Source organism: Python bivittatus, unplaced genomic scaffold (assembly GCF_059951505.1).
Source record: "Python bivittatus isolate LINGU-HERP-01145 unplaced genomic scaffold, Pbiv_v1 ctg000570_np1212, whole genome shotgun sequence".
Taxonomy (NCBI): Eukaryota; Metazoa; Chordata; class Lepidosauria; order Squamata; family Pythonidae; genus Python; species Python bivittatus.
The window spans coordinates 17533125-17546810 of NW_028277097.1; the positions used below are offsets into that span (position 1 = coordinate 17533125).

The 13686-nt window shown below is 41.2% G+C and overlaps 1 protein-coding gene across 5 annotated transcripts in view; it reads right to left on the reverse strand.

The window, feature by feature from the left end:
* Positions 1 to 531: 531 nt before the first annotated feature.
* Positions 532 to 13686, reverse strand: part of ARK2N (arkadia (RNF111) N-terminal like PKA signaling regulator 2N) — a 59111-nt gene continuing 45956 nt past the window's right edge. For 2 of the 5 annotated variants that reach the window (XM_025166113.2, XM_025166114.2), the window contains exons 4-7: positions 10261 to 10461; positions 5179 to 5305; positions 4714 to 4845; positions 532 to 3466 (exon numbers count right to left, since the gene is read on the reverse strand). In XM_025166113.2, the coding sequence (XP_025021881.1) occupies positions 3283 to 3466; positions 4714 to 4845; positions 5179 to 5305; positions 10261 to 10461 (644 nt within the window). In that variant the 3' untranslated portion in view covers positions 532 to 3282. The remainder of the gene's footprint in view (positions 3467 to 4713; positions 4846 to 5178; positions 5306 to 10260; positions 10462 to 13686) is intronic. The other 3 variants (XM_007427310.4, XM_025166115.2, XM_007427311.4) reach the window with 3 other exon arrangements.

Below are 13686 nucleotides of genomic sequence, written 5' to 3' on the forward strand. Positions count from 1 at the left end.
CCACTTGTCCCATCTTCACAGGCACCTCCATCAGATCTGCTTCCCCCATTATGCAGTTTCATGCTATTACCGTTTGAGTGAGAAAGCTGAAAGCGTGCAGGTAGACCGAACTGCAGTACGGTAGATCTCCCTTCTCTGGGGCGACCTTCTTTTCAGCCATGGTGACAGTCAAGTGGGGAAGAACCAAATGCTCTGTTATGTCCTCATTAGAGCCATGCTACCTCACACATGCCCCACAGTCTTATGGGATACCACCCTAGCTAGGGAGTGAGAAACATCCTCAGTCTGATGTTTCCATGTGGAAACATGGATTGTTTTGTTTTCTGGATTGTTTTCTGATAAGATGTGGAACCAGCATTTGAGAGAAAAAGAAAAGATGGCTCTTTGGCTTGGAAGCACCTGATCTGCACACACTGCTGGTTGCCTTAAGAACCACAAGATGAAGGATAAGCATGAGCAACAAGTAGTCTTTCAGATGTTGTGCCATTAGTGTGGGATTATGAGAACTGCACTTGAGCAATATCTGGAGAGCTGCATGCTGCATCCCTGGTGAAGGCCAGTGTCTCTTCTGACTGGTGGGCATAAATACCCTTCTGCCCTACTTGTTGTAGGAAATAAGACTCAAGTTTCACAAGGTGTCAATGCCTGATTAAAGAGATACTCTTCCCTAAGTCAAGAGATGCAGTATTGCAATTCTTCCCAAACTATTTACTTTATAGGTCTTATTACATCCTGAAATCAACTAGGGGGTTCCAGTGTAGGGTGGGTTTTTTTCCACAAGAAGCATGGTTTTCTGACTGTATGTGTGCTGGGGGATTGTTAGCACAGCAGTGCATTCAGAGGAACAATTCTTCCACTTACAATCTGATACAAGGCCTCACCACATCAGGGTTGTTGAAGCAAAAGGTGCCACCTCAAGATCAGAACCCAGCAATTCTAAGGGCCTCCATACAATGACTGTATAGGCAACCAGGAAGATTGCAACCTGTTTTTTCCACAGCTAGAGGTTCTTAGCCACCTGTAGCTGTCAGTCAGGTCCAAATCCACTTTGTGTTAAATGTGGACAGATAAAACTTACAGTTCTGTAAGGGGTTGGTTATTCATTTGCCCTTTTAAGGATGAATGAACCTCTCTGAATTTCTACATCCAGCAGCTTTCACCCATCCATTTTGCTCAGCTGAACCTAACACAAGTAACGGAATTTTTAACTGAATAGACTTGTGCAAATTTACATTCAATGGCCTGGATCTACCTGGGGGTGCATGTTTTAGCTCATACTTTTGCAAGCAGCAGAAGACAAGATGTTCTAGGATCTTTTTTTCACCTGAGCGAATGTAGCTCCTCTTACAATTCTTTACCAGCTAAGCTTGCAGGGGAGTTCTTCCTAACTTGTGAGCCTCACCATTCTAGCGGGGTGGATGCAGGGAAGAGAGGAAGCTCTCTTTTATGCTACTATTCTCAGTATATGCAGAGGTTTGGTCCAGTGACCATCACTTGCTCTCCCCAAGAAAAGGCCAGTTTCTGAGGACACTTCAAATAATTGAAATCACTCCACGAACCTCCTGGTCATGCATGCAAGCTATCAGGAGATTCAAGAAGTTTCAGGGGTCAAGGATGTTATATTTGTGTGTTACTGAGATGTTTCCTGACACCTGCAAGCATGTGAGGCCAGCTTGTCCAATGACACCAGCACTTAGGCACAGAATAAATGCCTGTATTATCCCCCTGATGGAATGAGGATGATATCATCATGCAGCAAAGATTAAATCCTGCAGAAGACAACTGAGCATCAGGCCCAGAAGAGTTTCTAAAAGCAAGTTGCATCATTCTTAATTGGTGGTGAAATCCAGTACAGTTTAAATAAGAACTCAAAAGAAGATCCAAGAGTTGAAGGGACTTGAGTAAAATTAAAGTGGCATTTCTCATGTTATACTTTAAAAGCAAATGTACAAGTAAGCTGCATGCCATTTCTGAAGGGGTGTAGAAGTGAACACCCCTTCCTTCCTCTGGTTATCTATTTGCGTAACTGACACATCCAGCAAAACCATTGAGAAAACATTCAGATTCATATAGGCAAAATAGTGCTGGACGTTCCTGCATTGGTGCCGTAGCACGGCATACCTTAATTTTATTCAGATGTGCTATGCATGCAGGGCTGTGTGTCTCCCCTCTTCTTCTCCTTAGCTTCAATTTACAGTCAGCTACCCTGAGAAGGAACGGAGCTGAGCCCCCTCTGGTCATGGAAGAGAAAAATTCTTGGAAGAAGAGTTTGTGCTTAGCATCTCCAAATCCCACTAATGTTTCTCAGCAAGAACAGAAAGGGAAGCAAGTGACTTTTTAATGGCTTGTTTCAACCTTTTGTGTGAAGGCAGTTCAAGCTCCTCTAGTTCTCACATTCTACATTCATGTATCTACAACCCCACAGTTATGGGATTATGGCTACAACCCTGACTTTTCAAGCTGTCTATGAAAAGCACACCTGAGATCAGAAATGAGGTACTGATGCCTTTGTTCCTTGTGCTTGTTCTTTTCAAAAGAAAAAGGATGTAACAAGCCAAGCCAAATGACCAGTAGGAATACAGTAGTACAGGAAAAAAATAATGATAAAAGGCATTATTCTAAAACTCAGATCTGAGCCCTGGGGGAGACCCAAGTGCAGCTGAAAATTATCTTCTGAATTTTAAATGAAGCTGCTCAGTGTACATTGTTGGCCTTTTGTGAACGAGCCTTGGTCCTTCTGTAACCAAATCCATTTGCCACCTGGAGGCCCCTGGTCCTGACTCAATGCTTGTCAGCTCCCCCAATTAAGCTACAATCACAATGAGGATACTCAGAACCAGGAGCCTGCCAGGCCAGCAGTGTTTTTAATGCTTACACTGCAAGAGAGAAAGGAAATAAAGCCCCAAAGGTACCAGCAACATCTGCTTTAGTGGTGAATTTAAGCAACTGTATAGCTCTCTCTACAGGGTGTGACTGAGAAGGTATCATGGCTCCCATCAACAAACGCTCTAATTGAAATACACACAGTTAAAAACTTGGAAGCTGTCTCTGAAGTTCAGTGTGCTATGTTTTCCACAAAAGGAAAGCTCCCTTCGGAAACTTCGGATATGACATTGCAATTCTAATGGTGAGAGGGGGCAGAGGCAGAGGAGGAAACTCTCCCAAAGGAGTCTGACTTCCAGAACACCAGGAGCAGATGCTTTGGACACCAAGGCAATATCCAGAAACTTCTGTGCCACAAAAGGGAAAGGACTAAATAACTAAAAACACAGTGAAATTGCATTACAGTAAGTATTTCCGTCTGCTGTCCTCATCAAGCGTGAGATCTACCACTTCGGGTGGCGAAGACCAATTCTGTGGAGGGGCCACGCCTGTCCATGCTTCTGATTGCCGGGTGCACTGCAGACCTGAGCCATGTTTCCGCGAAGACACACTCTGAATCACTCCTCCACGAGGATGGACATATCTGAGATAAAAGCAAAGAAAGAAACATTCTTGAACATGTCCTTGTACAAATGCGGGTTATAGCTCACTCACAGGCAGTGCTGCTTTGACAAGAACCATCTGTAATGCACGCCCAAGCAGGAAGAGGGAGGTGACAAAGTTGAGAAAAACACTGGCTTGTTTTGGTTAAACCAGTCAACCTGATGGCCCTCCATTATGTTCTGGGGTGACACTTGTCGTTTCCAAAAGCCATGCTGGCAGACAAGAACGGAAGTCACCAGGTGGGAAGGCTAGGTCAAACTATAAAGGAGGCAGATATGAAAATGACATGAGCCAACAGCCATCCCAGAGCGGTTGCTTGAATGACCCTCAGAATTTATGCAGTCATATTACTTTCATTCATATTATTGCATGAACTGATACGATAGTCCATCAAAGCTAATGTTACAATCTCCACATTACTGGGGTGGGGGGTGAGGCTGTAAGGAAGAGAGAACAGTGGCTAGTCTACAAGTTAATGAGTTTTACACAAAATCTTGGGAATTGAAAGAGACCATGGAAAACATTGGATCACTGTAAGGATATTTACAGAAATGATACTCGTGTTTGCCCAAAGTATTAACAATATGGAGGACATATTTCTATCAATACTTTCAGAACCTTAGAGCATCACTAACAGGAAAGAGGATATGACAGCAATGCATAGATTTCACATTTCATGCAATGGTCCCCCAAGTTCATTAAATTAGAAGTAGGCTCAGTGATAACAACAACTGAGCCCAATGGAACCACTCCCAAATTTGCTTAGTTCAGACCAATAATATACATACATATAACGTCATGTATGACTTGACCCTCTCCGAGCCCCTTCATCTTTTATAAGGGCACTGCAGTATTTTCAACTACCTGCCTTTATCCCTTTCTGTTAGCTTTGGAGGCTTGTTAAAACATCTGAGAAAAGCTTCTACTTCCTCATTCCCCAGGAGTCCTTTAGTATTTAAAGGTTAAGGTTGAGATTGTTGGCAGGACACTCAACCAGAATTCACTGCATCCTATCAAAGGCTGGAATATCCTGCAGGATAACCAAAGGCTGCCCTTCTAGGCTGAACATCTGCCTTTGATTCAGACCTCTCCTCTCAAGAAAGAGCACTTGAGGAGAAAGGTCCTTCTCTTGTTAACCTTTAATGGTTAAGACCTGGTATGGGGAGAATGAACACAATTCTGCAAGTTTGGCTTTAACTGAAAACTAAGGAATATTTGTCTTGGCACCTGTGTTCATAGAGTTCTTCACTTTTGTTGCTCGCCTTCCCTTTTGGCAGCTCATTGGTTTTCTCTGCCTTCATCTCACTTCTCCCTATGACTGGAATTCTTTGTCCCCCTGCTGCTTGAGACACTTCATTCCTGTTTCAAAAAAAGATCTCTTTACTTCTTGTACTTCTCCCCTTTAGGCTTACTCTGCTTTGACTTTATGTAAGAATGAGGTTTAAGCAGCTTGTCACAATCATCATGCACTTTTATGAGCTCTTGATGCTTGCCCCAGCATTACGTGTTTTAAAAAATGCTATATAAATACTGTTTATATATCTGAAAGTAATCGGAAAAGAATCAAGCCATCTGCGGGCAACAAAAATATAATCCAAACAGCCTACATTCTTCATTTTGAAAACTTATTCCAGCTACTTAATTACAGTCAGAGTTAAAAACCAGAAGCAAGCAGAAAAATTTAATGAGCACCTTGCATGCTCCTGAACCCCCACAATCTCCACTTCGCTATCAGACGAAGCAACGTTAATTTCTTTGTTAACCTGGGCGTGGCTGGTGGGGAGTTTGTCGCTTGCCAGGAATTCAGCATCCAAGTGATCTGCAGGAGAGAAAGCAAAAGGCATCACACGGTCAAAGACTCAGCAACTGGAACAGCTTTACCATTCAGGTAAACCAAAGATCCTGCTCATCACAGCTCAGCTGCAGACCCCAAGGCGTAGTTTTAAAACAGTAAAAAACAAGCTCCCCAGTGGGGTATCCTAACTTTTATCACACACATAGTTACATCATCATCATCATGACCACCATTATATACTTTTATCCTGCCTTTTTTATATATTTATCAAGGTAGCAAAAATACCTAACACAGGTAGTCCTCAGGTTACGGCGGCTACTGGGACCAGGATTGCCATTGCTAAGCCATGAGGTCATAAAACACAATGTCATGTGACTGCATTGCTTAGTGACGACAATCCTGGCAGTTCCGGTTGCCGTTGTAACCCCAAGACGCGTAGGTCGTTAAGCGGAGAGCAGTGGGAGTCTCAGATGAAGAGCACGGGTGGGTGGGGAGGTGCCGGGTTGCCATGGGGAGGTGGTAGGGAGGCCAGGGGAGGGCCTGGGAGGGCCGGTGGAGGCTGTGCATGGGTGGGGTGTGTGTGCTCTGTGTACTATGGGCAGGAGAAGAAGCGGGAGCAACTTACCGGAGTGACTTGTAACCTTCTCTGCCGGCTTCTCCATTGAATTTGCTTGTAGGAAGCCGGCAGGGAAGGTTGCAAATGGCGATCACATGACCATCGACTCCCTGCTGTGATGGCCAGAATGTCGAGAACCAGTTGTATGTCCATTTCTTCAGTGCCGTTGTAACTCTGAACGGTTGCTGAACCAATGGACATAAGCCGAGGACTACCTGTATACCCACCTCATATTTTCCCCACAGCAACAGCCCTGTGAGGTGGGTTGGGCTGAGAGAGAATGACTGGCTGAAGTCACCCAGCTGGCTTGTGTGCCTAACGGAGGCCTAGAACTCACAGTCTCCTGGTTTCTAGGCCAGCACCTTCACCACTACACCATGCTGGTTCTGTGATGGACTGGAATGGTAGGAGGGGAGTAAAGAATGTGCTCACATCTCCAGAGGAGCGAGGAAGAGATAAGTGGAGGAGATTGGCACCTCCCTGAGAAATACCATCGGTATGAACTGGCTGAGCCTGGGAACTGGGCTCCAGTCTGGGAAGATTCCTGTAAATGGGTTGTAGCTAATAAACCTTGCTGGATAATTTCTGTATGGTCTCCTGGATTTCCTTGGGCTAGGCCTGACAGGTTCTCACACCATGCTAGCCATATATAACTATATTATTCATAAACTATCTATTAGTATATTAATGCCAGTATGTTATTGTTAGTGTGTCAGTGTCCAATGCCGTGGCATGGTGATAAAAGTGGGGCATTTCTGTGAATGGATCTGTTTGGAAATGGAACACGTGAGAACCATTCAAAACAGGCCATGAGGCAGAAATATTTGCTCCGGAAGTTTTCATCCTGTGGAAAAATACCAGAATGAAGAGCATGAAGAAGATGCAGCAAGTTACACCTCCCAGAAGAACTGTTGGGTTCCCATATAGACTGGAGGAAGCAGTGGGAACCTGCTGGAAAAGTACAAGGAAGTGGGAGCAAAGTGCCAGAATAGGAGTGGTCTGGCTTTGATGGCCAGGTCAAGCCTTGCTGGAAGATATAAAGATGCATGGGAACTGGAGTTCCTGGGAACCATCACACAAAGTTAGCATTCTGTGTGGGTGTCCCACTTTGATTCTTCTGGAACTCAACCTGGTCTGGCCAGCTAGGCTTTGCGTGGGGTAAATACGCATGGGTGTGCCAATACATGAGTGGGTGGAGCTTTTTTTTTTCAGAAAGTGAACAATGGAAGTTCTAAACCTACATTTCTTTCAGTCTATCTCAGTTTCCAAATAATAGAGATCAGTAGATAGCACTGGAAATAATTTCTAGCCTTCAGTGTGATGGTGCTGTCTGAAAAACATAGCAGCAGACAAATAGCGTGTCGTAAGTACATTTATGTACCACAAGCAAATTCTTAAAAAGAATTTTTGTACAAGGCAGAACTATGTTTTAACAACCAATATGGTTGCAAATTGAACCGTGTCAGTTTGTATTACATGTTGAAAAGAAGAGATATTTACTGCATTTCTCTTCAGCTGATGGAAAGGACATAATCCAAAAATATGGCTCACAGCAGCAGTAGCATCAGCATTAATTTAAATAAATTCCCAGCCTGTTTTTTCTACTTTATACGCATTGTGGCTTACAAATAAAATTAAACCGAGCCATTGAAATACTAATTTAAAACAAACTGTCTACTGAAAATATAGTTTTTGCCTAATCAGCTACATTGATAAGTCTCTCTAGTGAAAAGGTTCCAAAGCCTTAGAAACAAAGCAGCATGATATGTGGCAAAAATAAGAAAATGAACTTCAATGCCAGATCTTAACATACTAAGAAAGTAAGATACAGGGCTGGGTCAACCAGGCAATATCCAGCAGATCTGTGCAAGAATCAATGCTGTCGCAAACCAATATGCAACCACAGCTGGGATGACCTGAAACTTCCAAACAGTTCTCAAGGGGAGGCCCACAAAAAGTTGGTTCACACATTGAGCAAACCACAATTGAGCATGTAACACAATCAGCTCTAATTGATGGGCTTCATATAACATGCTAAGTATAAACCATGATTTACAAGCTACGATGGCCAAACCAAACAAAGTCAACAAACCATGTTATGGCTAAGCATATGTCTGAACTCAGATGCAACAGTGCCCTGCAGGAGTCAACGTAATACGTTGCAAGAACTTGGATGACAATGGTCAGGTCTCTGTTCTGGTCATAGTTAATGTACCAGATATACCCGATAAAAATGCATTTGCGGAGAGCGTTACCACCAAGATACTTTGGAAGAATGCTGCATTAGAAATACGATCTTGTATATAAATGTAAAGACTCTCTTGAATTGTGCTAGCTGCTAGTGACTACGCAGACCCATCAATACAGTTTTCTTGGCAACAGTATGGAACTCTATCATCTTCTGGAATGTCTTCCTGACCTCTCTGGGATTTCTTAGTAACTCCCCTCCCCCCACCCCTGGTATTAATAACATTTGATCCTCAATTATTTTTTTTAGATCAGCCAAGATTGGCTAAAAGCTGTCATCTATTGCTGCACTGATCTTTGTAAGAAATGAGAAATATCCTGTGTGATTCATAATGATTTGCATGACATCTGGACAATTAGGGAAGGTTTTGGTTATAGAAATTGTGATTAAACAGCATTGTAAGTGCCAATACCACCACCAACAAAACATATATTCACTCATGCTAAATATATTTAATTTAGATTGGCTCTTTTCTTCCTTGCAGGATCTAAACATTAATACTTTGAAGAGGTGGGTAGGAAAGGCATTTTTTCAGCTCACTGGTTAACAGAGACCTAGCTGAAGAATTGCTGGCAGTGGTATATTCTATAAGAACAATGTAAGATGGTCTGCAATTTGTTTGTTATCTTTTTTAAGATGCCCTTGGACACACCAAGTCACTCATAATACCTAATTTCTTTGTGAATATTCAACTGCAAAGTCATCCTCCCTTGATTTGTCATCTCAATCTCAAAGACCATCTTGATGAACTCATAGAATCTATGATCCTAACAGGAGACATGATACCAAGAGCAGCACCACCCATCTTCAGGACAATCTGGCAGGCAAACTGGAAACATTTTGTATGCATTCAAGGAATGTCAAAGGTATCACTTGCCAGAAGGGAGACAAAATCAACAGCACACCCAAAGGAAATACTGTGGTGGGCCAACATTTAGCAACAGCCTTTACCCTCTGCCCTGTGACATGGCTTAACTTATGGCAATTGATAGTTGAAGGGATACAGATGAACAAGAAGATCTATAACCTCACCAAGAGCACTTTTAAGAAGTGAAGACTTGCACCATCATCTCTTGCCTTTCACCAGTAAGTAGCTAATGATGAAACTTGTGCTGCTTTGATTACAAGAGTCACTAGACTAGATACATGCTTGGAGTCTCTCTCCCAGTCTCTCTCTCACATACACACATAAAAACCATATATGAGCACTACCCTATGAAACTACTTCAGGTATGGGTTTGTATTCATTATATGGTTTTTCCCATTCATTTGTGCCTCTCCTCTGGGGCAGGGGAGGAGCAAAGTGGACCATTGGTTAAGAAAGCTCAATGTAATGGGCCCAGCCTAACCTGACCCAAGGGCATTCTTACTTTTTAAAATAATTCTGGTATTTCCTGTTATTGCAATCCTGAAGGGCTGTACAGACAGTATGCCTATGCAAGCATATGCACAAAAGTACATGTCCAGGTAGGCCTAGGGGAGCTCAGTGCCCCTCAAGTGGGGGAAGAAATATACTGTCCTCCCTCATGAATATTCAGCTAAGGGACTGATGCAAATCTGCTCAATGTTTGGACTAGAAGTGCAGAGTCTGAGGTCCAAGGGCTGTCCATGGCCTCTTGAAGCCTGGGGTGCAGCCCCTGGAGGTCCTCCAAAAGCTACTGCCAAATTGTAATTTTTTAATATGATCAAAGGGATGGTTAAGTACCAGAGAGGATCATATTGACTATATTTTGTCAATTTAATTATATAATTAGTTCTAAGTATGTTTTTTGCATAGTTCCTTAAATTTCTTCCTACTTCTGAACTATGGATGCCATCCTGAGGTCATGGCCTTCAGCCATGAATGAGTTGATTGTCCCAGTCTGGCTGTATGACTCACACCTTCTTGGCCTGGTTTGAAATCCAAATGGGATCAGTGAATGGGAGGAGTGAATTTGAAAGTGTGACATCTTTCAAGGAGGAGGAGATGTTTCAGTACAGGTATTAGTAGGGGAACTAGGTTGGGACCATACAATTCGGCATGGAAAGAGAAGTAAACTTTGAGAGGAAGAATAAGAGGTTGCTATGATCACAGCAAGACCAATAAAATGCTTTCAACAACTGTGTTCTACCCACTTGTCTCAACATTCAGCTCTTCTAGCAGCCCGCTCGTCCTCCAAGTAGGCTCAGTGTCCTGGCTAATGACAGAACTGTTGTGCTCTTGAACTGCTGCAGCTGCCAAAAGATTGTCCACATTCACCACTTCTGGGTCAGAGTTTGTGTCTGAGATATCATAATGGGGCACAACTGGAGGTCCATCTGGGAAGGAAAGAAAAGCTACAGATATCAGTTATGACACTGCAAAGGACACACACAGAAAAATATCTACTGCCTTGTCTGTGAACCTAGCATAAGCATTTCAAAATTAAAAAAGAAAAAGAAAAAACATCATTCTGATATAAAACATCAACATGAACTACTACAATGATATACATGAATAAATGTTTAACGTAGAAAATGAATATATGAAACAGAATGTTATCCTTCTCATTAAGCCATAGACCCTTAATTCTGTCATGGAAATTAGACAAGATCATTTCTATCAAAAAAAGATGGTGTAGGCATATCTATTTGGAAAATGGATATTTAAATTTAATAAATTTCAGAAGTATGTATTCAGACTCCATAGCTGAACACATCTAGATCTTCTCCTGGAACCAAAAAGGGCACCTTAGCTTTCATCTATATTTTGACAGAGTGAAACAAACCCAAGAAAGTTCTCTTTTGCTCAGGAGCAAAATCAAATTGGTCCAATAAAATAAATTAGGATTTCCGCTAGAACCAACTTCCTTTGAAAAGAAACCCATGCTTCTTACATTTCTGCTTCTGCCACCAAACCCTAAACTGTACTGAGCAAGCATCGCAAATTTCTAAAACTTGTGTCAGATTTTCTAAGGGGCTATACTGCATGGTATATACATTTGAAAAAACAGAAACCTCATATTAAGCATTTCATACAGTCAATCTGACATCTTACAGTGTTATGAGACAAATAATGGGCAAATCATCATTTTCAATTCAATCATCTGCACACGCTGATAAAGGAATCTGATCCAGTTTTTTATAGTATTTGTTGTTTAATATGGAAGGAGGAATAAAAAAAAACACAGATAGACTGGAAGCAAAACACAACAGGCCTACTCTCAAACTAGCTGTGTTGATAACGATTATCTATTCCTACAAAAGAGGTGGAGAAATTAAATGAAAAAGCACTGATTTTGTGACAGACTAAAAAGTCAATGGTTCAATTCAGACGTGGCCAAATTCACTGTCAGAAATATGTTGTAAGATCATGTTCTCTTCTCTTCTGCATCTTTTAGTTTCTGGGAATTTGCCCAGAATTTGCCTCCCTGTCCAAATGAGGCATATTTTGTGTTTCCATTTGTCATAGGTACTTCAAAACCAGAACTGGAAACTTCAGTTTGAAATGGGGTTAAAACTATAGTTTGCAATAATCAGAGTTTGCTCATTTGGAAGCAACTGCTGTTAGCTCACCAGGGATCTGTCAGCATATTAGGAAGTGAAGGAAGGAAGTGAGCATTGCAAACATGGATATTCTGGGTTGCCAAATTATATAGATCATATCTGAACCAAACTCAAAATTTCACAATCCATTTAGATGAACATTATTTTCCAGGAGTTCCCAATGGCATACAGTACTTTTTTCTCCAGTTATATTCTCAGAACAATCCCATAAAGGGAATTAGGCTGACGGATAACTTTTATTCCCAATGTCACTTAATGTGGACTTGAGACTCCCTAATCGTCACCCAACACCCAAAGCATTACATCAGTAGAGGCCATCAATCACTTTGAGGTTCTGAAACCCATTTGGGGAATCAGTGCTCAGCTCAGGATAGCCCCAATAGGAATTTGGACATTTTCTGTTTATTTTATTTACGCCACATCCCATTATCATGAGAGTTTCATGACCTGAACCATAAAGTATTCTATTATAGGGCTGCATACTTATTAAGAAGAAGTCTGAAGTTCTTATTTATTTATAATTTATTTATATTTATATTTATATAAATAAATTATAGGGCTGCATACTTATTGAGAAGAAGTCTGAAGTTCTTATGGGCACACCAATTCGTCAGACTGATCACTTGATTAGAAAGGCATGTAAGAACCTGTGATGGATTAGATCCAAAGTCCAGTATCCTTGCTTCCCACTATGATCAATTTGACTTATGGAAGCTCCTCTACTGTTGCTGTCTCCAGCAACTGACAATAAATCATCATCACTAAGAATTGTTTATAATCCTTATTTCCATAAGCTTATCTCATCCCTCTTTAAACCCGTATTTGATACTGGCAATTGTATTAACCATACAACCCTTGCCCTTCTAAGGACCTAACAAAATTGTTATATAAATAATGAAAGAGGAAGCCACTGCTGTCAAGAGAATCCGCCCTCACTTAGTTCTTGCTGATGGGGATTCAGAGATAGTAGTAATATCATTTGTTCATAGTTTTCTTGGCATCCTCACATAAAGGAATTCACAGCACAAAGCTGGAAATTACCTCTGCCAAACATTTGAGGGAATCACTACATGTTAGGACACACAGTATTCATATTGATTCAGTATAAAAACAGCTCTTTTAACTTTAGAAAGGCTGTTGTATTGCATGCAATGTAAGCTTCAGCCTGATATAACTAGAGATTGATAGAAGAATGAATTGTATTATAGGAAAAGTGCTTAAAACCTGAAGATATACTGCATCAAACCAAAGTCTATTCTCTATTCTCAGTAGAGGATGACCCTGATATTCCCCCAAAGCCCTAAAGTGGAGGAAGAAGGTAACAGCCTTCACTCAAGAAAAAGATATTTGGACATGATACCTCTAAACATTGATGTTCCATGTAGCTGACAAACTGAAAAAAAAAAAATCAAAATTTTAATCCATAGTTTGCTGTTCCCCATTAAAATGTTTGGCAGGTAGATTCTGAGACAAATTATGCCTAGAACATTTGAAATCAGCTTTGCAACTTCTACTGAAGAAACTTACACAAAAGTTTCAAATAAAACTTCCTCCAAATATTGTTTTCTGAAACATTTGCATTTCAAAAACGACAACACTTTACTTAAAAAGATGTATGAATGGTTAAATACGAGAAAGTATGGGGTTGGTGATGATGGAAAACAATGATTTTGCAATAAACACTGATGACTATAATGCGTGGAGAAATCCTAACAATTGGCAAGTCAGTATTCACTATCTAATATTGCATGCAACTATACAGAAGTAATACTTGAGGTTGGGGAGGGATTTGCAGTGTTGATTAACATGAAAAATGAAAGACACTTCTCCCCTTGAAAAGTCATCAGAGTTCAGTGCAACTGGGCATCAACTGACATTGCATGATTGATTAAAAAAAAGTTTTAAGTGCAGAAGATACGAGGGTTAAGTACAATATTGACTGTTTATTATCTAACCAATTATGGTGTTGCTCGTAATTCCTTTTATTGATCTGTCAATGAATTTTCTTTAATTATC